The sequence below is a fragment of the Natrix helvetica genome, assembly GCF_964273705.1.
Source record: "Natrix helvetica genome assembly, chromosome: 14".
Taxonomy (NCBI): domain Eukaryota; kingdom Metazoa; phylum Chordata; class Lepidosauria; order Squamata; family Natricidae; genus Natrix; species Natrix helvetica.
Genome location: NC_138564.1, coordinates 7418360 through 7445580, shown reverse-complemented (window position 1 = coordinate 7445580; position 27221 = coordinate 7418360). Strand labels below are relative to the sequence as shown.

The 27221-nt window shown below is 41.8% G+C and overlaps 1 protein-coding gene across 1 annotated transcript; it reads left to right on the top strand.

Annotated features, from left to right (window-relative positions):
• The first annotated feature begins 432 nt into the window (after positions 1-432).
• On the top strand, positions 433-26675 carry DGCR8 (DGCR8 microprocessor complex subunit). Its single transcript, XM_081966891.1, has 14 exons — positions 433-610; positions 3780-4811; positions 6473-6632; positions 8064-8206; positions 9750-10032; positions 11241-11438; positions 12596-12697; positions 14006-14104; positions 15114-15196; positions 16349-16449; positions 17586-17692; positions 18581-18708; positions 19724-19837; positions 21943-26675. The coding sequence occupies exons 2-14, from the start codon at positions 4089-4091 to the stop codon at positions 22024-22026; spliced, it is 2325 nt and encodes a 774-aa protein (XP_081823017.1). The 5' UTR covers positions 433-610; positions 3780-4088; the 3' UTR covers positions 22027-26675.
• The last annotated feature ends 546 nt before the right edge of the window (positions 26676-27221 follow it).

Genomic DNA, 27221 nt, shown 5'->3' with positions numbered 1-27221 from the left:
ACCAGTATTGGCAATGCTTTTTTACGCCTATCTGCTCCACTCTAGTGATCTGCTTATATTTTCCGCAATCCCAGGGTTGCAGTGCTCCAACTGGATGGATTCGTACGTGCATCCTTGCACACTTCATATATCTTTATTATTAATGATTTATGAAGACTGGCTTCCTATTGGCGAGTCAGTTGTTTTCCCGGGTTTGACCGACAGCCCGAAAGCCCACCCTTTTCCCCTCTTGCGTTTCTAAGTCGCCCCACCACCACCGCCGCCTCTTCGGGCCCCGCCCTCCCGCCGCTCCTATTGGCCGCCCTTCCCCGCCCGTGCTTGTATTGGCGGCGCGCGCGCGAGGGGCCCAATGGGCGAGAAGCGCGCGAGCCCGCTCTTCGACAGCCGATTGGCCCGTAGGCAGGGGAGAGGGCGGGGCAGCCTCTGTGCGGCGGCGTGAGGAGACGTATAAAGATGGCGGCGTCCGCGCGAAGGCGGCTTCGCTGAGGTATAAAAGCCGCGGCTGAGGAGGCGAGAAGGCGGCCGCTTTCCCTCCCTCACGCCGGCTCGGAGCTAGGCGGACGCGGAAAAGACCCTGAGGAGCAGGTGACACCGGGCGGGCATGGCTCAGGTGGGTGTCGGGCCTGGCCGCCTCTTGCCTAGAGGAGGGGGCTGCCCGCCGGAGCCTCTTTGACTAGGCCCCGTGTCCCTTCTAGGCCGAGAAGCATTGATTTCCCCCCACTCCCTTGCTTGATTGACGGTCGGGGGGGGAAGCTCAATGGGCCACGCGACTATTACACACATACCCGAATTTGGGGGAGGGGAGGGGAGAAATGGAAGTGTATTGATTTTAATGGCGTCTAAATTCTATGAGATCTATAGAATAGAATAGGAAAGAATAGAATAAAATAGAAAAGAATAGAATAGAGAGAGTCGAGTAGAATATAGAATATAATGAAATAGAGAATAGAATAGAGAAAGATTATAGAATATAATAATGGAATAGATAATAGGGAAAGTAGAGTAGAATATAGAATATAGTAATGGGATGGAGAATAGAACAGAGAAAGAGCACAGAATATAATAATCTAATATAGAATAGAATAGAGAAAGTTGATTAGAATATAGAATATAATGGAATAGAGAATAGAATAGAGGAAGATTATAGAATATAATAATGGAATAGAGAATAGGGAAAGTAGAGTAGAATATAGAATATAATAATGGAGAATAGAATAGAGGAAGAGCATAGAATATAATAATGGAATAGAGAATAGAATAGAAAAAGTATAGGATATAATAATAGAATGAAGAGTAGAATAGAATAGAATATAGAATAGAATAGTGGAACGAAGAATTGAATTGAATTCTTTATTGGCCAACTGTGATTGGACACACAAAGAATTTGTCTTTGGTGCTTATGCTCTCAGTGTACATAAAAAAAAGAATACATCCATCAAGGTGTATGATGACTGACATTTAGATTTAAATTAAGATTTAGATGCTTTATGTGCATTTGTATGGTGGGGATAGAAGGGGAGGGGTTAAAACTCTTATTTCCTTTTTAGGGCCACAACTCTGTAAAGTCGGTTGGGCTTGGCCCAAAGTCACCCCACGGTCTGTGGGGGCTCCAAGGGCTTTGGGGGATCCCCATGCTGGATTGCACTTCCTGGTCAAAATGAACCTCAGGGAGGATGGGGATACAGCTGCCTTCCTGGTTTGGGGGGGAGGGACTTCTTTCAGGGGTAAAATAAGTCACATAAAAGTAAATGATCGACCTCCAGTTATCTTTCATAATTGTTTATTTTTATGTGATTTATTTTTATTTTGTAAGATTTATTGCAACAACAACAACAATAATAATATTTATTATTAACCCTAAGCCATCTTACCGTGGATGGCACGCAATATTATTTGTATAGGTACTCCTCGACTTACCGCAGTTCATTTAGTGATCAAAATGAAAACCACACTGAAAAAAGTGACTTACGACCACTTTTTGAACTTGTGACCATTTTAGCATCCCGTGTTCATCTGATTTACCTTTGGATACTTGACAACTGATTCATTTATTTGCCGGTTGTTGGGTTCATGTGATCCCCTTATGTGACCACCTGAATAGCAAAGTCAATGGGGAAACCGGATTCACTTAACAACCATGTTAGTGATTTAACAACTGTAGTGATCCACTTAACAAATGTGGCAAGAAAAGTTGTAAAATGGGGCAAAACTCACTTAACAGATTTCTCACTTAGCATCATAAACTTTGGGCTCAATTGTGGTAAGTCGAGGACTACCTGCATTGCTCTCCACCATTCCATGTGCTGTGTGTATGTATCTATTAAATTTATTGATGTTTGTGCTTTTCTCCTGGATTCCTTGTAATTAGGGTTAAATCATGATGCATGACATTAATGGAGTCATTGCAAGATTCTTATAAAAGATTGGGAGGGAAATAGATCTTTCTCTCATCACATCAATTGTACAATTTGTGTCTCAGTACTCATAGGAGATATCTCTGTCCAATAAAAATCAGACCTCCAAGGGAGTGGCACCATTTTCTCCTTTGGGGCTGTAGGTATTCTAATTTTTGTGGTCCTCTTAGGTGCATTATTAAATACTTGCCTAGGCAGTATCTGAGAATTGAACACAATTGAATGAAAGGGGGGAAAAGCTAGTACATTTCTGGTAACTGTAGAGCAGTGTTTCTCAACTGTGGCCAAATCCATAGGATTTAAAGTCGGCAAGGTTGATAAACACTGCTGTAGAGCAATGACACTGAGTAATTCGTAGAAAAAGCACCACTTTTTTCAGTCGTGTAAAATTCTTTGCCTTTCAAAGCAAGCGGTCCTTTTTGCTTTTGTTTCTGTAGTTCATCATGCTTTTTTGGGGAGCCTGCCAGGTGACCTAGTTCAGATCTGAGGGTTTTTTCTTTTATTAAAGCAGACAGCCTGTTTAAGCGAATGAATCTTGTGGCAACAAAGTTTACAGATTTATTCTGGCAAATCTTAACTTGGTGCAGCTCGGTGTTGTTTCATAACACCTTGCCCTAATTTTTTTATGAACACAATCTGAAATAAATCTACTTGTTCAACTATTTGCTTCTATCTAACTGTTCCACTCCTTTGAATTCTCAAAGGAAGCTTATCAAAGTTGAAGGTGGTATTTCCCTGAAAGACCATCATCCTTGCTTGCCATTTGTATCTGTCACCTCAGACCCTGTAAACATAATAGTCAAAATGACATCATCTATGGAAGCTATACTTATATATGAAATGAAAACAAGTCTTCATAACTATGTTCTGTACATCATCAGAATTTTACCAAGGATGGGTTGGCTATAATCCATTGTTAACTTAGAATGAGGAACTTCAAGAGAAATGAAACATTTCATTTTTGGAGAACTGTGTTGCTTTTTAACCATAAGTCAATAAAAGAAATACAGATAATCCTTGGCTTATGACCACAATTGAGCCCAAAATCTCTGTTGCTAAGTGAGACAGGTGTGAATTTCCCCCATTTTGTAACCTTTTTTGTCATAGAAGGCCACAAAAGGAGATCCCGGGGACACTGCAACCGGCATAAATATGAGTCAATGTCCAAGTATCTTAATTTTGATCACATGACCATGGGGATGCTGCAATGGTCATAAATCACTTTTTTCAAAGCTGTTGTAACTTTGAACTTTCACTAAACTGTTGTTAAATAGAGGACTACCTATATGTTATTCTCAGGATTGGGTAATTGGACTGTACTTCCTAATCCGAGCAATTGACCAGTTGACTTACTTTTCTTTACAGGCTGAAAGAAGTCGAGAAGATCTACGGCAGCCAATGGAAGAAGCTCTTAGCTCGGACATCAGCTATTTAAGTTGAATGCATTGTGATTTCCAGTAATTGAGACAGTGATTCTGAAAGCTGTCCACATTAATGAAAAGAGCAATGTAGTCAGCTTAATTGAATCATCAGTGTTGCCTTTTGACTAAAGCACGACCAATCCTCTCTGGAGGGACTTCTGCATGTGAGGATCATAGATTCCTACAACCCTTTCGTTTAAAACTTGGTGGGTTTATTTTTTTTTTCCCCTTCCCCTTTGGGTAAGTTTTAGCGATGGAGAATTGTGAAAACACCCCTCCCCTTCCAAAAGAGCCAGCCAGCACTGAAATGAACATGGAGAACCCTTCTTGTCCCCCACCACTGCCACCCAACGAACAGCCTCCACCACCTCCCCTGCAAACGTCCAGTGACGCAGAGGTAATGGACGTTAGCTTCGGTGGTGATGGACAGTCAGATACCCCTGCTGGGGACGCCCACGCTGGCAATGGGATACAGCTTCTCACCAAGGGATCTCCGTGCTACCAAAGTCATCTTATCATAGATCCTCATAGCAACCAAAGCCCAAGAACTGCTCGCCACGCACCCTCGGTTAGGAAGTTCATTCCCGATCTTAAGTTGCTTAAGGATGTAAAGATTAGTGTTAGCTTTACAGAGAGCTGCAAAAGTAAAGACAGAAAAGTGCTATACACTGGAGCTGAGACAGATTATGAGGCAGGGGCAGATTTAGGGATTCGCGGTGTCAATGGGGATGTGCATGCTTGCCCTCTCGGTGGGGGTAGTGGCGGCCCGGCAGCTCAGGTAGCCGGCAAAAAGGAGGAAACCAAGGATGAGGACAATGAGGTAGATCAGGAAAAGCGAGTGGAATATGCAGTGTTGGATGATTTAGAAGATTTTACAGACAATTTGATGGAAATAGATGAAGAAGGAGGGTTTGCATCTAAGGCGATCGTTCAACAAGACAAAGTGGACGAAGAAACCTTGCACTATTCTTACGAGGTAATTACAGTTTATTTTTATTTTTTTGTTTCCAAAGTTTGGCTTCAGGAATGAAATTGCGAAATATACGGCATTTCTGCAGCATGTGTATTAATTTGGGGAAGCGGGGGGGGGGGAGGGAAGAGAAGGAAATCTTAGTGGAACAAAATTTGGGCTTGAGGCTTAATCGTAGAGAAGATACAGATAGTCCTCAATGTACGACCACAATTTAGCCCAAAATTTCTGTTGAGAAATTTTGAGACAACTGTTAAGTGAGTTTTATGACCTTTCTTGTCACAGTTGTTAAGTGACTCACTAAAGTTGTTTTGTTAATAGCCCAGCTGTTAAGTGAATCTAGCTGTTAGCGTTCTAAATACCATGCAGAATTAAATCATTGTCCAAGGCAAAGTTATCCTTAAAGGTCCAATTTATTCGTACAGGCAAGTTAGCACGTCTATGGAATTCCAACACTGATTTTCTTCTTGGAATTCCACCCAGTTGAAAGTTCATGATCTATCCCCACACCCACAAATCCATCACATGTTCCAATCATCATCTTCCATGCTGGCATCTACACCCCTCTGCTTCCGGTCAGGTGTCGAGGTGCGGAGACAAAAGATGACCTCGGGCTTCTAGAAAAGAATGACAACAATACATTCCACAATCCTACTCCTTTCTATTCCCCCCTCCCAACTACTACACTAATGAAACAGCATAGGAAATTATAAGAAAGTGTGGCAGGCCAAAGATCCTAAAAAGAACATAACTACAGGCCTGACACTAGCTTTGCCATTGACTTTGCTTGTCGGAAGGTCACAAAAGGGGATCATATGATCCTGGGACAGTGCAACCGTCATAAATATGAACCAGTTGTCCCAGTGTCCCAGTTTTGACCACATGACCATGGGGATGCTGAAATGGTCGTAAGCATGAAAAACAATCGTTGCTTTTTTCAGTGCTGTTGTGACTTCAAATGATCACTAGACAAATGGTTGTAAGTCGAGGACTGACCTGTACAAGTAGTTCTTGGTTGGCAACCATTTTCAGTCACAGGATGAAAAAAAGTAACTTAACAACAGATTCTCACAATTAGAGCCTTCACAGGTCTGGAAAGCAAAGGAAACCTGAAGGAAGATCATAAGCCCAAGTTGCAGATTCACCTAGTATCTGCTTCACTTAACCACCGAGTTGTCTGTCTCAGTTGTGGTTGCTAAGTGAGGACTATCTGTAGAGCTCATCAAAGTACCATGTTTCCCTGAAAATAAGACAACCAACCAGAAAATAAGTTCTAGCATGATTTTTCTGGATGTTTGTAATATAAGCCCTACCCCCCAAAAAAGGCCCCAGTTAAGATCGTCAGCCAAACGGATGCATTTTAGTACTATATGCCCCCCCCCCCCATAAGGCCTAATCAAAAAATAAGCTCTAATGCGTCTTTGAGCAAAAATTAATATAAGACCCGGTCTTATTTTCAGGGAAACATGGTAGCTGCAGTTTAAAAAATCATCAAATCTTCCTGAATTATTACAGAGCTGCTGAGCTACTTACCACTGCTTGGAACTTGCCACTTTGATACAATCCGAGTCACTTGGGTAATTCATAGATCTCTGCAGCCGTACCGGTCTTCCGAGGGAGTGAGGAGAATATAGGGCGTGGTATCTACCTGACAGTATGTTTTTCAGGATGAATTTGATAATGACGTGGACGCTTTGCTGGAAGAGGGACTTTGCGTTCCCAAAAAAAGGAGGGTGGATGAGAAATACGGAGGGGAAAGCGACCATCAGTCCGACGGAGAAACCACTGTGCAACCCATGATGACCAAAATAAAAACTGTTCTTAAAAGTAAGCTTTTGCAATGATCCCACACCTTGTTTCCTTGACTATCTCCATTTCTCTGAGAGGCTGGCTCTCTTCCTGTTTACATCTAGCTTAGAACAACTGCATTTCTCTGAGGGAGATGGGTGGTTAAGAAGTGTAAAGAATAAAAACAAAAAAATTTGGTCCACACCCAGAAGAACACCAGAGTTGTTCCTGGTGTGAGCAAAACCACTTGATTCATGCAGTTTTTATTTTACAGGTAGACTACGGAGGATTTCTACACACCCTTAACTGTCTTTGCCCATTTTCTCTCAAGCAGGGGTTTCCAACTTTATGCTTTGTGGACTTCAACTCCCACAATTCCTCAGCCAGCCATGCCTGCTGGGGAATCTGGGAGATAAAGTCGTAAAAGTTGCCAAGGTTGGAGAGTTCCCGCTTTGGAGAAAAAGGAAGCGTTGATAAATTTCAACTTGCATGTCAGGAGGGTTTCTTCAAACGGTATATGAGGAACCTCAAGCTTCCAGCTAGCTTGATGGTTTAATTTGTTGTGTCTGTTTTAGGGATTTAAAACTCATATTTATATTAGCTTTGTACAGTTCTTTTAATTGTATTTTAACCTCCTCCAAACTGTACATATTTCACTTTTATTGTATTTTGTTATATTTTCTATGGACTGTACACCGCCCCGAGTCCCTTTTGGGAGAGGGGGCGGTCTAGAAGCACCAAATATAAATAAATAAATAAACCAAGGAGACGGGAGGCACTTCTGTTTCAAAATAATAATTGAAGGGTTTGGGCACTAAGCAATGCCTCAGTGTTGTGGCCTGCCAGCGGAGCTGGTGGCAGACTCAGACAGTGAGGAGGTTGGGAAGGAACATGGGCCAGTCCTGGAGTCTGGGGAAGGCTCAGATGAGGGCTCTGCATCAGAGGCAGAGATAGGGCCAGGACCGTCCGACAGTTATCAGCTGCCTTCGGAGTCAGAGATCAGTGGGGCAGAAGAACAGCTGGAGCCTGTTCCTGATGTGCACATGCGCAGAGCTGCCAGGAGAAGGGAACAGTTAAGGAACAAGGGCCGACTCAGGAGTAACGGCATAGGTGGACCGTGAATGGTCCCTCCCATGGGGAATAAAGGGGAAAGGGGAGTGGAGTTTGCAGGAAACAATTAGTTCACTTAATTAGTGTGAAGATTTGTTTGTGACTCTCAGAGACTCCTTGCCAAGTATTTTCTTGTACAGCCGTTGAGTTTGGAAGATATCGGCCTGGCAGCTCTCCAAGCCTGATAAGGTCTCTGGTTGTAAATTCTCCCTTGAAAGTTTGTTTGCCGGGACTTTGCTGGATGTGAATGAGAGGAATTCACATGAGCTTAATAAAAAGGGGTTTTGTCGAGAGAAGGAGTCTGCTTCGTGAGTTTGTGAAGCCTAGGTCAGAACACTCTTATGTGTTTCTCTTTCCCAGGTCGTGGTCGCCCTCCTACAGAACCGTTGCCTGATGGATGGATCATGACATTCCACAACTCGGGCATCCCAGTGTACCTACACAGAGAGTCTCGTGTGGTCACCTGGTCCAGACCTTATTTCTTGGGAACAGGAAGCATCAGGGTATGTCTTTTGGGTTTCATTCTTTTAGAAACATGAATAGACGTTAGGCATTCTGCCATCGTTAGAAGTGTGGCTGACTGTCGCTGGTTTTTATTCTGTAAAATTCGATTTCATCTTATTTAAGACATGAAGGTGCTACAGGTATTCCTCGACTTATAACCGTTCGTTTATCCCAAAGGCGTTTTTTCTCAAGAGGCAACTGGACCTTTCTCGTTTATTCTTTGAAGACGTTTGGCCTCTCATCCAAAAAGCTTCTTCAGCTCTGGCTGGATGGTGAGGAATGGAAGGATTTATACTCCTTGCAGACAGCTGGTCCATTTGCACACTTTTTGAAAACTGTTGAGACCCCTTGGGGGCCCTTGAAAAAGCACCTTTGGGGCAATCATGATCTGGATGACTGAGAATCTCCATAGAAATCATTCATTTAAGGACTGCGAAGTTACAATAGCTCTGAAAAACGCGATTAACAGATCGTTCCTTAAACTTCAATAGGAGACGCTGGATTCACTTAACAACCTCCTGATTCACTTAACAACTGCCTGCCTTCTTAACTATGGAAATTCAGGTCTCATTTGTGGGTCGTAAGTCGGTGACTATCTGCATGTTGGTGAGCCAAGCTAATTATGAAACTGTCAGCATCAATCAGAATAATATGAAAAAAGAAAATTGCCTTCCTGCCCTTTGACAAAAAGATCTATTTTGAATTGTTGTTACATTCCAAAATAAAAAATTGCTTTATAGGTTACTTAACTCTAAAAGCTTGACTCGTTAGTAAATTAGAGGATCGATATTTTCTTATTGATCATCTTTCCTTAAGCATTATGCATAATTGATTTATAGGGTTCTCATCCGCAAGAGGGAGTGAGGGCCTCTAGCTGAAATAAAGCCAAAGAGCATAGAATGCTGCTTAGTTTTTTGATATGTTTCTGCTATTCTAGCCGCCTTGGAGGCATCTGGCAGCAGTGAAATGTGAGATCTTAAAAGTAGATGGAAATACATTCCTCTCCAATTCTTTTATGGGGAAACATTTATAGAGAAAAGTTGGGGACTTATGAGCACCCTTATGTACAAAGGTAATATATGGTGGATGGCTTTGATTTTAAAAATTATTGAAAATACATTGGAGCAATTAGGAACACTTTGCGTTTGGATACTTCCAAGGTGCACTTTTTAACTTCATTTTTAAAATTACTAAAAATACATTGGAGCCATCAGGACCACTTTACACTTTGATACTTCCAAGGTGCATTTTTTTTAAATTCATTGCTTTGCACAAGATTTTTCTTACGATTCTACAGAAAATACGTAACTTAAAAGGGTGTAAGTTGCTAGACAGCCAGGTGATTTTCTAACCAAGGTATAAAAACACTCTTAGAAAGCACATTGCATTTGACTTCCCAGTTGTGTCTTGTTTTGTATAACAACGATGATTCTCAGAGGTCTGAAGTTTTGCTGGTAAAGACTAGGGCACTATATGTGAGGGAAGTTACATGTTGGTTTTATAGCCCTGCTCTCATCTTTGAACTTGCAAACTGTGTTGCAGAAACATGACCCTCCTCTGAGTAGCATTCCTTGTTTGCATTACAAAAAAATGAGAGAAAACGAGGAAAGGGAACAAAGCAATGACATCACCCCAAACGGGGAGGTTTCGCCCGTAAAGCTGATGGACAAATCCCTGGAACTGGATTGTCAAACAGAGGAGCCGGACTCTACTGCAGCCGATTCCGGAACGTTGGATGAGAAAGATCCATCTGGGGGAGATGTAGCCCAAGGAGCTTTGGGACAAGTGAAGGCCAAAGTCGAAGTGTGCAAAGATGAATCAGTAGGTGAGGACCTGCCATTTACCTTTTCCAAGTGGGCCACATCCTGCCAACCAAGTTAGGCATCAGTGTTTCTCCTTCAGTCATCCAGAGATCCCCTTGCTGTTGCTTGTGTACATTAAGTGTCGCATAAATGTACCGTATTTTTCGGAGCATAAGATGCTCCAAAGTATAAGACGCACCTAGCTTTTGGGGAGGAAAACAAGGTGGAAAAAATCTGCCTCTCCCTCCCAGCAATTTGCTTCCTTGCAGCAAACAGTACAGAAGATATACACTGTTTGTGGTGTTACATTTCAGGCTATACTTGCACAGATGCTGTTAAAATAGATGTGGCTTTCTGGAAGTATACGTTATTCTCTGCTATTTAAAAGAAGATACAATACGTTATTCTCTGCTATTTAAAAGAAGATACAATAGCACTTCGAATCAAGCATTTATTTTAAAAAGCTGCTTCATTTTGCTAAGTTGTCTAGAACAATCATAAAGCAGTCTTTAAGAAATAAGTCTAATAATTTGAACATTCTATAGACATTTATAGTTATTGACTTACCTCCTTGCAGCAACCAGCTTGTTTCAGTTTAGCCTGATTAGGAGGGGGATGGGAATCTGCTTCTGCCTTCCAGCAATTTGCCTCCTTTCAGCAAACAGACCATTTCACTTTCAATTTCAGTTTCAACCTCCCGATCAGCTGTTTCAGGCTGTAGGGATTGCCATAGCTTATTACTACTTCCACAAGCCCCATTTTCCCATTTGCTACAAGGAGGTAAATTGCTGGGAGGCAGAGAGCAAAGGGTGGGGACCGGTGGGTGGGCGGGGCTACATTCGGTGTAGAAGACGCACTCAAATTTTCACCCTCTCTTGTGGTGGAGTGCGCCTTATACTCCGAAAAATATGGTACATTATAAGTAGAACAAGAAGCAATGGATGGAAGCTGTCAGAGTGTGCACAGCGTGGCTACTATTTTGAGACAATCCAGGAGCAAAATACAGTACACAAAGGTTTGTCTTTCAAACAGTGGTTTATATACAAGACATATATATATATATATACATATATTTCTGAGATATTTCCGTCTACAGGTAGTCCTTGACTTAACAACCACATTACGATCATAGGAACATGATGTCCATAAATCAGGTCACTCCTGTGACCGACCCAGTTGCTCTCTCAGTTGGAAGGAGCACGGCAGGGTGACGGTTGCTTTGTTTCCTTAGATATTGAGGATTTCCGACACTACCTGGAGAAATGCTTCGATTTCGAGCAAGTCACGGTGAAGAAGTTCCGAACGTGGGCGGAGAGGCGGCAGTTCAACCGGGAGATGAAGAGGAAGCAAGCGGAGTCGGAGAGGCCCATTTTGCCAGCCAATCAGAAACTCATTACATTGTCTGTCCAAGATGCGCCCACAAAGAAAGGTAAGCTTGGTTGTAAGAATTGTGAATTAATTTAAAGCCCTGAGAATTAGCCCAAGTTCTGTATGGAACTGATTTTATTTGTTTGTCCTTCCCACTCAGAGCTTTGTCTTCCATTCAAAGTTATCTCCCCAGGTATACTTACAACCCAGGTGTACTGGCCACTTTCGGCTGTTTCAAGTATCCCAAAGTCATAGGCTTCCCCAGCAGCACAAAGCCAGGTCCTCGTCCCGATAAACCCTTTATTTAATTTACAGTGAATTCCTCTCCAGCAAAGTCCCGGTCCACATTCTTTCAAGATAGTTCACAAGTACTGACTTTTATCAGGCTTGGAGAGTGGCCAGTATCTTTCAGACACCCACAATACTTGGCATGAAGGCAGGAATGAACTAATTGTCTTCTGCAAAGTCCACTCCCCTGTCGCTCCTCTTTTATTTCTTCTGGGAGGGGCCATTCATCACCCATCTGTGGCCTTACTCACTAGTCGACCCCTGTTCTTTAGTTGTTCCCTTCTCCTGGCAACTCTGCACATGCTCCCACAGGGAACAGGCTCCAGCTGTTCCTCTGCCTCATTGATGTCTGACTCTGAAGGTAGCTGATAACTGTCGGACAGCCCTGGCCCCCTCTCTGACACAGAGCCCTCATCAGAGCCTTCCCCACACTCCAGGACTGGCCCATCTTCCTCCCCAACCTTCTCACGAATCTGCTGCCAGTTCCACAACATCATGTGGCCCCATTGTACAATGTTTTTTGACAGAAAAATAGCAGTTACATAGTTTTTTGGGGAGAGAGCAAACCAAGCAAAAAAATTGGTCTGCTTTAACAGCCATGGTGACCGCCATGCTTGTTTAACAACCACTGCAAAATCAAAAAAAGAATCATGACAACCCACTTTGTGACCATTATGACTTACTGGAGGGGGGGGCATTGTGGTCATCAACGGAAGACTACCTGCACCGAGTGTTGGAAATCTTGGAAAATGCTAATTTAATTTTCGACTCATCGTTAAGCTAGTAACACTACACCTAGTGGGATTGGTATCAAGGAGTTGTATTTATCCTGTGGGATTTCTTAATGAAAGCCGTTCTCATTCTCCAGCTGTTACTAGTGAACATTTCAGAGATTCAAAGCCTCATCTGTGTGATATCCTTATTTTCCAGAGTTTGTTATTAATCCCAATGGGAAGTCTGAAGTTTGTATCCTTCATGAATATATGCAACGAGTGCTGAAAGTACGGCCTGTTTACAATTTCTTTGAATGTGGTAAGTATTCTAATATTTATCTAAGGAACGATTCGTTCATCTTAGCGATGATTTACCTAAGAGCTGCAATAAATCTAAAGATCTAAGCTTCAGCTATGTTTCAGGATCCAATCTGGATCAGTCACCGGGACCAGAGATTTAGTCTTTGAGCTTTTCAGACTTGTGCTGAAGCTCATCCTCAGGGAACTTTACTGGAATGGAGAGAAGTAAGCAGTGGGGTACCACAAGGTTCCGTTTTAGGCCCAGTACTCTTCAATATCTTCATAAATGACTTAGATGAGGGAATAGAAGGGGAACTTACCAAATTTGCAGATGATACTAAGCTGGCAGGAATAACTAATACCCTAGAAGATAGGCTCAAGATCCAGAAGGATTTTGACAGACTTGAACACTGGGCCCTATCTAACAAAATTAAATTCAATGTAAAGAAAAGTAAAATTCTACACTTAGGTAAGAAAAACCAAAAGTACACATATAAACTGGGTGAAACCAGGCTTAATAGCAGTAACTGTGAGAGGGATCTTGGAATCTTAGTGGACAACCAGCTAAATATGAGCCAGTTGTGTGCAGTGGCAGCCAAAAAAGCCAATGCAGTCCGAAATTGCATTAACAAAGGGATACAATCAAGATCAAGTGAGGTCCTAATACCACTCTATAAATCCCTAGTAAGACCACACCTAGAGTACTGCATCTAGTTTTGGTCACCACACTATAAAAAAGATTTTGAGACTAGAAAAAGTGCAGAGAAGAGCAACCAGGATGATTAGGGAACTGGAGACTATCAACAATCCTGTTGACGTGATTTCCCAAGCTTCAAAAATTTCCCTGGCTATTTTTGTCCCTGCTCGGCCAACAATCTTAGTAGCAATGCTATGCATAGAATAGCCCAAAGCACACATTCTGGTAGAGAGAAGTTCCCTGAGGATGGGCTCCAGCACGACTCCGAAAGCTCGGAAGACTAAATCTCTGGTCCCAGTGACTGATCCATATTGGATCCTGAAACATTATCCCAGGAGACAGACTGTATATATTCGCCTTCATTCTTGAGCTATGTTTCTGGAAAACTCTATAAAACCTCCCCGTTCTTCTGAATATATTTATATGCAAGAATGTTAATGCAATACACGGTGGGGGTGGAATAAAGAAACAGTAACATGTTATGGTTCAATACAAAGGAAACATACATTCATTCTTTAACTGAATAGCTTTTGTAAATCGCCAAGTATGCTAAACATGAGCCTCTCGGTCTTCTTGATGGGGTGAGATGGGACTTCAAATATTCTGATCCTTCTCTCCCTCTCTTTAAAGAGAACCCAAGTGAGCCTTTTGGAGCATCAGTTATTATTGATGGAGTGACTTACGGGGCAGGAACTGCCAGTAGCAAAAAACTTGCCAAGAATAAAGCTGGTAAGTAAAGCTACCCAGATCAGAGTTCCCCAACGTTCCTGGCTTTGCAGACTGACAGTGGGAGGGAGGGGGTGCTCACAGGTTGGGGACCCCTGATCTAGATCAATGGGTGATTAGTGGAGTCGAGGAAATTAGCATTCTCAGAAAAAGATAGGACATAAAATGGAGCAAAATTTGCTTAACAACTTAGTCTCACTTAGCAGAAATGCTGGGCTCAGCGGTGGCCGTAACTCAAGGAGTGCCTGTATCACTTTCTCTATAGAGCTGAATTCTGGGTTGTTGTTGTTGTTGTTTTTACTTATTCCATTCAAGATTGTGATTTCAGATGAAAAGAACCCAACTGCTGCTTGCTGTTTAAACCTCTGCGATTTAAGTGATTGAAGTAATACTGCAATTTGCAGCAAGACAGTTGTGGCACTTAAGCAATTCCATTCTGGGATTCACAGTCCATCTGAGGCCATTGCTCGGCCCTTAGCGTGCTTAGAATTGGCAGAGGAGCACAGAGAATTTAGCACTGATGTATCTGGGATTTATTTCCCACCGGCTTTCCTCTCAAAAGGTGTTTCTGCAACTTCACCACCCAGAGGCCCCTCTCTGAGGGAGAAGGGCAGCTACGAAATACAAAATACAAATAATAAATAAACTTCCCCACTTGGAAACCTTTTCACCATACTAAAAGCAAAGGAAAATGGGGCCTTAATTGGGTAGACCTGGTTGTCCTGATAAAAAACACTTAATCTTTCCCCTGGTATAACCAACAAATTGAGGAGAACCTGTGGCTTAGAGGTTAATAAATCTACCTAATATGCAAGTAGCCCAGGTTCGATTCCCAGTAAGGGTATGGCTAGCTGATGAGAGCTAAATAGCTTGAAATAGATCTATACTAGTCTCCCTTTATTTCTTCGGCAGTAAAATACACATTCAACAGAGGAAAATATTGTTCGATGCATCTTGGCATTCTTGACAAAATGCACTTGTGGTTTTCATTCCAAATCTTTTTTTTTTCCAGCACGAGCTACTCTGGAAATCCTCATCCCTGATTTTGTGAAGCAAACCTCTGAGGAGAAGCCCAAAGATAGTGAGGAATTAGAGGTACGTTTACAGCTGAGTGTTCGCATGTTAAATTCCTTTTAGCTTCTTTGGGTAGATTAATAACCGCCATTGTAAATGATATTATTTGTCCTTTCATTCCTTCTGTCCATGGAAGGAGTTAACTAGAGAAGGCCTCCGGAGCCCGGGTGAAGCAGTTTTCGCCGTCCTGGAGGCTCAAACAAAAGCCTCCAGGGCCTGGGGACGGTGAAAACACCCTCTCTGTGTGCAGGAAGCCAACTAGGCCACACCTGCATGGCCATACCCATCCAGCAACCAGGCAGAGAATCTATTGCTAAAGTTTTTCAATCCCACTCCTGGCTGAGCTGGTGGCTATATTTGGATGGTAATGTCTTAGATTAATAAGCCAAGATAAACTTCATTATAAGTCACGGACCCTGGTTTAATAAGCTTAGATGTATCTCTTCGAGAACACCTTTTCCCTTTCTTGTTTTTCAGCATGTTATTGAAATACTTGGAAAACATATAGGTAGACTAAAACAAACTTTTGGACCCTGTTCATACAGTGGCTTCCTCGAACCCTAGTGTGAAATATAACCCTTAGCTCGTACAGGTAGTCCTCGAGTTACGACCACAATTGAGCCCAAAATTTATGTGGCTGAGTGAAACATTTGTTTAACGTGAGTTTGTTCCAATTTTACGACTTTCCACATTTGTTAAGCGAATCACTGCAGTTGTTAAAAGTAGCAACTGTTAAGTGGATTTGGTTTCCCCCTTGACTTTGCTTGTCAGAAGGTCACAACATGACCCCAGGGGACACTGCAACCGTCGTAAAAGTGAATCGGTTCTCAAGCATCCAACTGTAAATCACGTGACTCTGGCGATGCTGGAACGGTCCCATAAGTGTGACAAATGGCCATAAGTCACTTTTTCCAGTGGCCTTGCAACTTTGAATGGTCACTAAGTTAAATGTTGTAAGTCGAGGACTACCTGTGTTCTTTGCTGGTAATTACACTCGTGATTATCAGAATCAATGCGAAGGCAAACAGCTCCTTTGTTCTGTTTATTTTGTTCTCTTAAATCTTTCCTCGTTAGTTTATCTCATTAATACTACAACCGCAGAACGACTAGAGCCCTCCCCACAAAAGCTTTAAAAGTCCTTTCTACCATTAAGTTTTACCGATTTTGTTGTAGTATTTTAACCATATCAGTATCGAGGATTCGCGGGTATACGAACTGACCAGTAAAGCTGGACTCCTGTCTCCGTATCAGATTCTTCATGAGTGCCTTAAGAGGTGAGTTTTGCATGGCTTACATAATTTTATTCTTTCTTTCTTTTTTGTGGAATAGCTTCGTCTGTTCTTTTTTCCTCTCTTTAATCTGGGAGAACCTAGAAATGGTTCCTAAAACATGATGTCTTTGTTCTGAGCTAGTCTTCCCCAAAAAGCACGAAGCCCATTCCTGGTCCCGACGAAACCCCTTTTATTAAACGAATGTGAATTCCTCTCATTCACATTCAGCCAAGGCCTGGCACACAGTCTTTCAAAGGAATATTTATGACCACAGACCTTATCTATCTTGGAAAGCTGCCATGTCAATATTTTCCAAATCAGGGGCTGTGTAAGGAAAAACGGCACAGAGTCTCTGAGATTCACAGACAGATCTTCACACTCCTGAAACGAATCTAATGACCGAATTGTTTCCTACAAAAGCCCCCTCCCCTTTCGCTCCTCTTTTATTACCTCTAGGAGGGGCCATTCACCTTCTACCTGTGGCTTTACTACCAATTCAACCCTTGTTCCTTAGCTGTTGTTTTACTTCCGGCAGCTCTGTGCAGGCGCACACTGGGAACAGGCTCCAGCTGTTCCTCTGCCTCACTGCTGTCTAGTTTCAAAGGCAGCTGAGAACTGCCAGACAGCATTGATCCCATCTCTGCCTCCGACGCAGAGCCCTCATCCGAGCCTTTCCCAGGCTCCAGGACTGGCCCATGTTCCTTAGCATCAGAGCATGTTAATTACTGTATAAGAAATACTAATGATCTGATGGTCATTTTAAAAAAAATCCTTTCTTAGTGAGCACCTAGAATCCAAGAGTAACATATGTGCCAAATTTCAGGTTTGTAGGTTTTACGGTTGTGGAGATTTCGTGATGAGTGAGTGGTATTTGGTTTTTATATATCTAGTTAACCTGTTACAGATACGGGCTAGGCAGACTCCAGAACTGGGACAATTTGCTTACCACATGCAGTAAAAACCAGTAACATTTTTGTCCTCTGAAAATTACGAACACTGTTTTAGTTGAATGTTATTTTATCTTGGCATCCAGATTTGATGCAAACATTTATTTTACCAAAAAAATTGACATTTGTAATCAATAAACCCATACTTCTTAAACATGGAGAGCTTCTAACAGTATTTAATTTGTCCTTCAGAAATCATGGCATGGGTGATACATCCATAAAATTTGAAGTGATTCCTGGCAAAAATCAGAAGAGCGAATATGTTATGACTTGTGGGAAGCATACTGTGCGGGGGTGGTGTAAGTATAACAGTTATGAAGAAAATCTATGGGAAATCTGTTTATTAGATTGATAGGCCACTTTCCATCTGAGAACATACTGTATTTTTCGGAGTATAAGACGCACCGGAGTATAAGATGCACTAAGGTTTTGAAGGGGCAAATTTTTTTAAGAAAAGTTTTTGCACTCTGCAAACCTCCCAAAACCAGCCCGTTTTTCGCAAAAACAGACCTGATTTTTTTTTCAAAAAAAGCATGAATAGCCTTTAGGAGGCTTATAGAGTACTCTGGGGGGGGGGGGGGGATTGAGCCAAAAAAAGCCTGTTTTTCACTCATTTCTGCTCTCCCCAGCCCCCAGGAGCTCTCTGAAAGCCTTCTACAGGCTTTGCATGGCCATTTTGGTGAAGTGGGCAGGGCTTCGGGGGGCAAAAAATGCTGTATTCTGTGTATAAGACACACCCAGATTTTCAGCCTGATTTTTGAGGGAAAAAGGTGTGTCTTATACTCTGAAAAATATGGTAAGCATTCTTGGTGGTGTTGGTTTTCTTGTTTAACCAGTCCGAATTTCCTGTATACTGATCTCTTAATCACAAGACATTATTTTACAGTTTTTAATAAAAAACAAGTATTTATATTTGAAGTATTTATATCTGCATCAATGCTGGAACTGCATTTTTTTTTGTAATATTTTGAATATAAGTTTGTAATGACAAGAACAACATTTTGACTACGCAAGATAAATGCTTTCCCTCATGATTGTTAAGAACCAAAGTTGATAGTTTAATGGGTAGAATCATCTTCTTTAAAAGTATGGTTCCTCAAGGCAGTAGCTTTTTATCCAACTTCTGTGTCCAGTTCCTAAAAGTTTATTGTATGAGTGCGCTGCTTAAACTTGCCTTGATTTTGCAGGTAAGAACAAAAGAGTTGGAAAACAGCTGGCTTCCCAGAAAATCCTTCAGCTGCTTCACCCACATGTGAAAAACTGGGGGTCTTTGTTGCGTATGTACGGCAGAGAAAGCAGTAAGATGGTTAAGCAGGTAAAGTGTTTTATGTTCTGCCTGGCCTCCAGACTAAAGAAGGAGATTCTATTGAAAGATGAAAAATTATGTCTTCTAGAGCTAATAAAATTACAATCACTAATCTCCCGGATTACCAAACTTTACAAATTTTATAAGAAGCTGTGGCCTTCCTGTCTCTTGCATAACAGGAGAACAATTCAAAAAAAGAGCTGCCCAAAGAATTTAGGATATAGAAGCGCAAAATGATATAGCTTTCCTTAGTAATGGCTTAGTATCCTTGAAATGGCTGAGCAAATACAAACACACTTTTCAAGTGAGACAGCTATTTGAAGCTACAACTGCCAAAACATCTTAGGGAGATATTTACGCGAGCGAGATTCGAACAGCTTGACAAAACGGTCAGATGTGGGAGATTCCATTCTCTACCATACAATGAGCGTCTCTGCATTTGTGGAACGGCAGAGGGAGAAGACTTGGCTTACATCCTATTTGATTGTTGCTTGTATAAGTGGGTGAGAGGCAGGTACCTTGGTCCACATACCAAACAAAGGACCCATTGGGATCATCACTTACTTATGTGCGTCCAGAACTGGAAAATAACATTTAACACAGCACAATACTTAAAACAAAATGGTTCGGTTGAGATCTACATAAGTGGGACTGATTGGAGTAGATTGTAAGGGTGACACTGGAATATAATTTTATGTCACTTTATTCTATTTAACATAATTACGTATCAAATTATATTGTGTCTTATTCCGTAGCTATTGTATTTTACCCTACTCTTATTGTAAATTGTTTGTATAGGATTTTATTGGTGATATGTGTTTGAACCCTGTGCTTCGATATGGCCTATAGGCTAATCATAAAGCTGTAATCTAATCTTACATCTGAAAGATGAAAAATTATATCTCTTGTCCGGGATTAGTTGCTTAGACTGAATTCAGAGGCTTTTTTTAAAAAAAGTAGGGTTTAAAAGGAACCGTATTAAAATCCTTTTAATTTCCTTTTAATTTTGATGCCTTTTGGGTAGGAAACATCTGACAAAAGCGTGATAGAGCTTCAGCAGTATGCCAAAAAGAACAAGCCCAATCTCCACATTCTGAACAAGTTGCAAGAGGAAATGACGAAATTGGCACAAGAAAGGGTGAGTAGCATCTTGGTAAGCTCCCTGGCTGCTTTCACCCTACAAAACAGGTTCATGGCTCTGCTTACTTCGTGGGTCTCCTGATTCTTAAACATGAAGGTATTTAGAAAGTCCTTAAGTAAAGCTTTGCTAATTAGATTTTTTGGGTTGCTATTTTCTGTAATGTATTACCCTGTTTCCCTGAAAATAAGACCTCCGGCTTTTGAGCGCATGTGCTAAAATAAGCCCTCCCACAAAAATATTTAAACGCATGTGCAGCCGGTCCCCGCCATTTCCTCTGGTTGCTTGTCACACAAACAACACACGGCGAGGAGGCAAAGCCAAAGGAGAGGGAAAGGGAGGGGGGAACATGCCCCTTGCCCCCCCCCCCCCACACTCCCTTACCTAACAGCCGCTCCCGCAATCCTAGCCACAGGATCTCTTCTGTCATGCTAACGGCCGCCGCCAAAAGAGCGGCAGGCCCAGCGATGCGCAACCATGAGGTGACCATAACCACCTGCGCCTCAAAAATAATAAGACCTCCCAGGGAATAAGCCCAGGCGTTTATTTTGGGGATCAAAAGAAAATAAAGTCTTCTTTTCGTGGAAACACAGTAACTTGGACTGTTAAGAATTTCAACAGTGTTTATTGTTTTCACAAAGTACGATAACCAGACTGGTCTTTGTCCTTATATGAAACTATAACCATAGGAATTCTATATTCATAGGAATTCTCCCTTTAGGATACACTTACTTTAAAACACCACTTTTCTTCTGCCCTTACAAACCCAAGCCAAGCTCTCCAACTCGGATGGTAACAAAAACAAAATTCTGATAGTATTGAGAGGAACCAGTTCACCCATGGCCCTTTAGGCAACCTTTGTTTCCAAGAAAAAGATGTTGCCATTTCTGTTTTAAATTTACCTAGCAACCGGGGCCGTGGCTCCTGAGGTTAGAATGCTGGGCTGACGGATGAGCAGCTCACATTTGAGACCTGTTGCTGCCACAGGGCAGGTTGAGCCCCCCACCCCCCTTCCAATCACACGCTCTGGCTCCTGCCCACTCAGCAGTTTGAAAGCAGGTGACCACAAATAGAATAGAACAACAGTTGGAAGGGACCTTGGAGGTCTTCTAGTCTTGCCCCCTGCTTAAGCAGGATGCCCTACACCACTTCAGACGAACAACTGTCCAAAATCTTCTTAAAAGCTTCCAGTGTTGGAGTAGCCACAACTTCTTCTTTTTTTTTTTAAACAAAATTTTATTGGTTTTCAAATATATAGGGGAGGGTAAATAGGTATACAAAAATTTTTTGGCAGCTTTCATACTGTTGGTAGAGCTCCCAGCACTATACTCACATATATAACATTGTACAAACAAAATTGTAGAAGAAAACAGTAAACCAAATCTTACTCTATATTGTTAGTCTTGTGTTCCTACATGTTTCTCTTTGTCATTTTCTAATATATCACTAACTGCTATTGTTCCAAATAATTTTATTTTTGTGATCTGAGCCTTTTTGATATTGCTTCTTCCTCCCTGTCGCCAGAGAGAGCCTCAGTGCTCCCCTCCTTCCCGTCTTGAGTCTTGCTGTCTTGTGTTTGGAGTAGCCACAACTTCTAAAGGCAACTTCTGTTCCACTGATTAATAGTTCTGTCAGGAAATTTCTTCTTAGTTCTAGGTTGCTTCTCTCCTGGATAAGTTTCCATCCGTTGTTTCTTTTTTGTGCTTTGGAGAATAACTTGACTCCTTCTTTGTGGCAGCCCCTCAAATATAGGAACACTGCTATCATGTCACCCCGAGTCCTTTTCTTCATCAGACTAGTATAGATTAATACATAGATTAATGGGGTACCACTTCAGTGGGCAACTTCACAGGTATGCGAAAGGAGCCCCCTACTGGACGAAACCCCCCCCCCCCCCATCAATGGTGATGTCACAGGCAAATCCTTTCGCCACAGAAGCACTTTGATGCTTCAGACAAGGAAGTATTAACTAGGATAACCTGGAACAAGATCAGATATTACGTGTTCTGTTCGGGGAACATTTGAATGTTGGCATCCAGCAAGGATGAAGGATATGTATAATTATGGCTGGTTCTTTTTTTTCTTTTTTCTTTTTTAATTTCTAGGAGGAAACGCGAAAGAAACCCAAGATGACAATTGTAGAATCCGCTCAGCCCGGCAGTGAGCCTCTTTGTACTGTGGATGTGTAATGAGAAAGATTTAGGAATTGGAGCAATAAAACAAGTGGCGAAAGTTAGGAATGGTTTTCATGTTTTACTTTGTCAACAGTTTGAAGGAGAAATTGGCTTGCTTCGGGGAAACAACCTAACCGTCAAAGCTGCTTCAAACGTGCATTGTGGGTTTGCATCAGGGTGATCATGCTAGGTTTTGTGTGTGCTTTCCCAAGATGTTGTTATTCAAGAGGGCAAAAATCTACCCAGCTATGCATTTAAAGAGAAGCAGAATGGTTCACCTGAGCAAAGTCACTCCCCATCGTTTCCAAAAATTAATGTGTGTTGCCTTTGATGGAGATGCTTAAGGATTAAATGCAGGAGGTTCATTTAAAGAGTGGAACGAATGTGTAACCCAGGTGCATAGCTCGTCCTGCTTTTAGGGACAATACAGGTGCTTGTTTTCTGAAAGGGGTTTCTTGTATTTAAACACTGATTTGCACCTTTTGGACAGCTACCTTGAAGGAAAGACACGAAAATGTGTGTCGCTTTATGCCCGGCTGAGGTTAGGCCAGTAGGATTGCTTCTCAGAGAATTTTTTTGCAGACTTGGGGTTTTTAGCATGGATGCAGTGATTATCAGAGAAAAACTAATTGCAAACAGCTCCGAGGTTTCCATTTTTTCAATGGTTCTGTTTAAAACAAAGACGAACATAGGAAGCTGAGATTGAAAGATACATTTCGGCTTCTCTTAAGATGTAAACAACAAAACTGGCATAAAAGGTGAGCCAAGCATCACTGCTCTGCAACTTTTCTTCACGCTAGTAGGGCCAGTGTGAAGAAACGTCACCATGTTTTCTTACAGTTCTTACCAGGTTAACCGTGAATGCAGCAGCAGTGTTGGGTAAGGTTGCATATTTTATCGCGTCAGTTCAGATTGCAAATTTAAAAAATGGGACTGCTTTTTTTGTTTTTATTGCCTGTTTAGTACTTGCAAATCTGGCTTTGGGAACTATTTGAATGTAAAATGAAATACATCAGAGATGTATCTTCAAAAAGACCGAAGTAAATTTCTGTTGTTGAAGTATAAAGAATATGAAGATGTAAATGTTTTCTGCTTAAGACAAACCCTGTTGGTTCGTGGTTATAGAAGGTTTGAGAAGCAAAAATTACTGTGAAATAAATCCATACCATTTGATGATTTCTCCCTCCCAATAAATGTCTATGGAGATGCTCAATCACCCAGGTCATGCTTTTGTCCCAGAGGTGCTTTTCGAAAAGGCAACGGGACTTTGTTCTTCCTTGAACATGTTTGGTTTCTCATCCAAGAAGGTTCTTTAGTTCCGATTGAATGCTGGAGGATGGAAGGACTCTCAGAGGGACTGCAAGAAAATAAAAATTTCCATTCAGTCAGAACTGAAGAAGCTTCTTGGATGAGAAGTGAAACATCTTCAAGGAAAAACAAAGCCCTGTGGTCTTTTGAAAAAGCACCTTTGGGACATTATCTCCCCCCCCCCCCCCAGTAAGACACTCCCCAAAAAACTAAAAGGAAGGATTGGTGATCCAATATCCCATCGCCAATCTTGCATAGCAATGGATACCTGGTTTCACAACTCACTTGATGTTCCTTAAAGCAAGCAATGCTAGCAACCTTTTCATGCTCATGAACAACAGACTTGCATCCAAGGAGCTGCTAATAAATAAATAACAAATAGCAACATTAACAAAGGCAACATTAAAAATATGGTTTTCTGCCTGGATGGTTTCCTGGAGTGAGCCGAAGGACAGAAAAGGGAAGCAGTGTGTTCCCTCCCATATTTGGGCATACCAGGGGTTGTGACACAATACACACAAATACATACATATATACATACATACATACATACTATATATGTGTGTGTGTGTGTGTTGTATTTGTGCTGATAAATAAATAAAGGGAGACTAGTATAGATCTATTTCAAGCTATTTAGCTCTCATCAGCTAGCCATACCCTTACTGGGATTTGAACCTGGGCTGTGTTACATATTAGGCAGATTTGTTAGCCATACCTATTTCCCTGGCTCATCTGATAAGGAGAGCCTGTGGCTTAGTGGCTAACAAATCTGCCTAATATGTAACACAGCCCAGGTTCAAATCCCAGTAAGGGTATGGCTAGCTGATGAGAGCTAAATAGCTTGAAATAGATCTATACTAGTCTCCCTTTATTTATTTATCAGCACAAATACAACACAAATATAAAAGGCAACATTATATGGTTTTCTGCCTGGATGGTCCTCTGTAATGAGCCGAAGGACAGAAAAGGGGGAGTAGTGAGCTCCCTCCCATATTTGGGCATACCAGGGGTTGTAACACAAATACATATACACACACACACCCCTCACACATTACTTAACCTTGTTAAGTATTTGCTCGCTCAGCTTCTTGTCTCTCGCAATGACAGTTTAGCACGTCTATGGCTGGTTGCACACAATAATATTTGAAACGGGATCCAATCTGGGTCGGTCATCAGGACCAGAAATTTTTTGTCTTTCGAGCTATCTGACTCAGGCTGGAGACCATCTTTCAATATTTGAAACCTCTGAATAAAACATTGTGCAATAGCGTTTATCTCTGCGGGAGGCAGATTGCTTCAATTGGAAGCTTATTCCAACAGAAATCTTGGTGGGATTTTTTTTTTAAATCCAATTGTGTAACTGTTAAAACACTCTTGATATTTGCAGCTGTTTCTGGGGCCCTTGGATGACATTTTAGCCCTGTAGAATTTTATCCCACGTTATGTTTTCCCAGGTCACAATTTGCTGCAGAATGAAGCGTAGCATTAAGTGTCTGATTTCTGTTCTTCAAAGAGCCAGTTTCTAAATTTTTATCTTAAACCACCCGTTCAAGGGGAGTCAGGTATTTGTTTTCTATGTAAGATTTCTTACTGGGGCAGGGAAATTGCTTTATTTCTCCAAACTTAGAATGTTTTTATTTTTTCCACCGCTGGTCCTTTGCAGAATATCACAGTTGCCTCTTTTTCCAGAAAGTGTTTTTGTTAACGTTGAGTGCATTTGGTTTTGGCCTTACCTGTCGGAATTGGTAAAGAGGTGACCACTTTAAAAACATCATTTTAAACCAAAGGCTAGAATAAGAACATCACGCATTACAGGGAATCTTCGACTTAACGACCACAGTTGATCCCCAAATTTCTGTTGTTAAGTGAAACATTTTGTCAGATGAGTTTTGCCTCATTTCACGATCTTTCTTGCAAACTGTTGTTTGAGTGAAATCACTGCCCTTGATAAGTTAGTCACACGGTTGCTAAGTGAATCTGGCATCACCCTTGACTTTGCTTGTGAGAAAGTCGTAAAAGATGATCAGGTGAGCTCGGGACACAGCAGCAGTCATAAGTATGAACCAGTTGCCAAGCGCCTGAGCTTTGATCACATGATCACAGGGACGGCTGCAAAGGTCATAACTGAAAAACTTGTCATAAAGTCACGTTTTTCAGTGCTCTTTGGTTGAGAAAGAACCATTATAAATCAAATATATACCTGTATTTTAAAAAGTGCTGCAGCATCTTCAGCAAAATGTTTCAACCGTGCGCAGTTAAGTCAGGACAAACCCCCTTGTCATTGTTGTCGTCCCGTGAAGTATTGGTCATTCTTGCCAATGTTTTACTATACTTTGTGGAGTGTAAACAATCTTATGATTTGCCCCAAAGCACAAGCTATTGTGAGCCACCGCTGCATCCATTCATTCCAGCTTCTGTATGAATCCCTGTGCCATCTGATAAGATGTTCAGAACGTTCTCACAGTCCTTGATTGACACTATGTCTTTTTTAAAAGTCAAATCACTTCGGATTTCAGTTTTGGCAATGCCTAAAATTTATTAAAATCCTCAGGGACGTGGTGGCTAAGACGCTGAGCTTGTTGATCAGAAGCTCGGCAGTTCAGCGGTTCGAACCCCTAGTGCCGCGTAACAGAGTGAGCTCCCGTTGTCCCAGCTTCTGCCAACCTAGCAGTTCGAAAGCATGTAAAAAATGCAAGTAGAAAAATAGGAACCACCTTGGGTGGGAAGGGAGCAGCGTTCTGTGCGCCTTTGGTGTTTAGTTATGCCAGCAACATGTCCACGGAGACGTCTTCGGACAGCGCTGGCTCTTCGGCTTTGAAACGGAGATGAGCGCCGCCCCCTAGAGTGGGGAACGTCTAGCACATATGTGCGAGGGGAACCTTTACCTTTAAAATTATAGCTGTTTCTTTCTTCCCTCTTTCCCCCACCCCCTTTTAACCTTCATTAAATCAGTGTATTTCTCTGAATGGGCCTGTTTTTCATTGCACCGTCCTTCAAGAAAATAAAGTCCAGTTACTTGGATTCTTAACCACTGGGAACAAATTTGTGTCCTAACATTGCTCGTACTTAACAGAAGTATTTCACTCTAGCTCTCTTGACATCTTATACTAATCTGTATTCCTTGGTGATGGTGAAAACTGAAATAATTTCTCTCTTGTCAGTCGGGGTGTTCCAAAATTTAAGCTGGCCCGTCAGTCAGTCCTTTGGAACCAATTTGCAGTGATTGATTGCAGTATTGTATTTTGAAAATGAATGTGACCAACTCAATGTTAACCGGGTGCTGTATGAATATGTATAAGTTGAGTAATAATTTACAAGTGGTCGGTTGATCCCCTTCATAAAGTCTTATTCTTTGAGCCTCTGTGTACTTTTCAGTTACTTCCGCGTTTTCCCGAAATATTAGTTTTCCCCAATAAAGTTTGATATTTATGTAAGATCTTTTTTTTTTCGTCTGCTATTGCCAATCATAATTTCTCAGGCGGTTACTATATCTGCCCCAGTCTAATCCCTTAGGGAAGTAAAACCCTTGATTCCCATTTCGTTGAAATGAAAGGTACTTTTACTAGTTGCAGTAAAGCCAGTCAGAATCTAATTTCCCATACATCAATACCAAACTATTTTCCTTCAGTCCTATCTTCCTTCTTATGACTGGTCCAAATCCAGCCAATGAGATGCCACCGGGATGTTTTGGGCTAGTAATTTTCCCCTGGGGGCAAAAGGCCTTGAAGAACCGGTTCCACGTTGACCCCCCCCCTCCCAAATTTCCACACACAAATGCATGGTTTTATTGCCCATTTGCCCCCCCCCATCTCATGTCCTTTGGTGGGAGGGTGCCAGCGTAGCGCCAAGCCAACGTTTGTGGCTCTGATGCTTTTTTATGGCCAAGAGAAGCAGTTTTGAAT

Coding starts and splice junctions, on each gene's coding strand:
- DGCR8 (XM_081966891.1), top strand. CDS start 4,089: ATGGAGAATTGTGAAAACACCCCTCCCCTTCCAAAAGAGCCAGCCAGC. Junction 12,698..14,005: donor TTACAATTTCTTTGAATGTG/GTAAGTATTCTA, acceptor CTCTCTTTAAAG/AGAACCCAAGTGAGCCTTTT. Junction 18,709..19,723: donor GCAGTAAGATGGTTAAGCAG/GTAAAGTGTTTT, acceptor CCTTTTGGGTAG/GAAACATCTGACAAAAGCGT.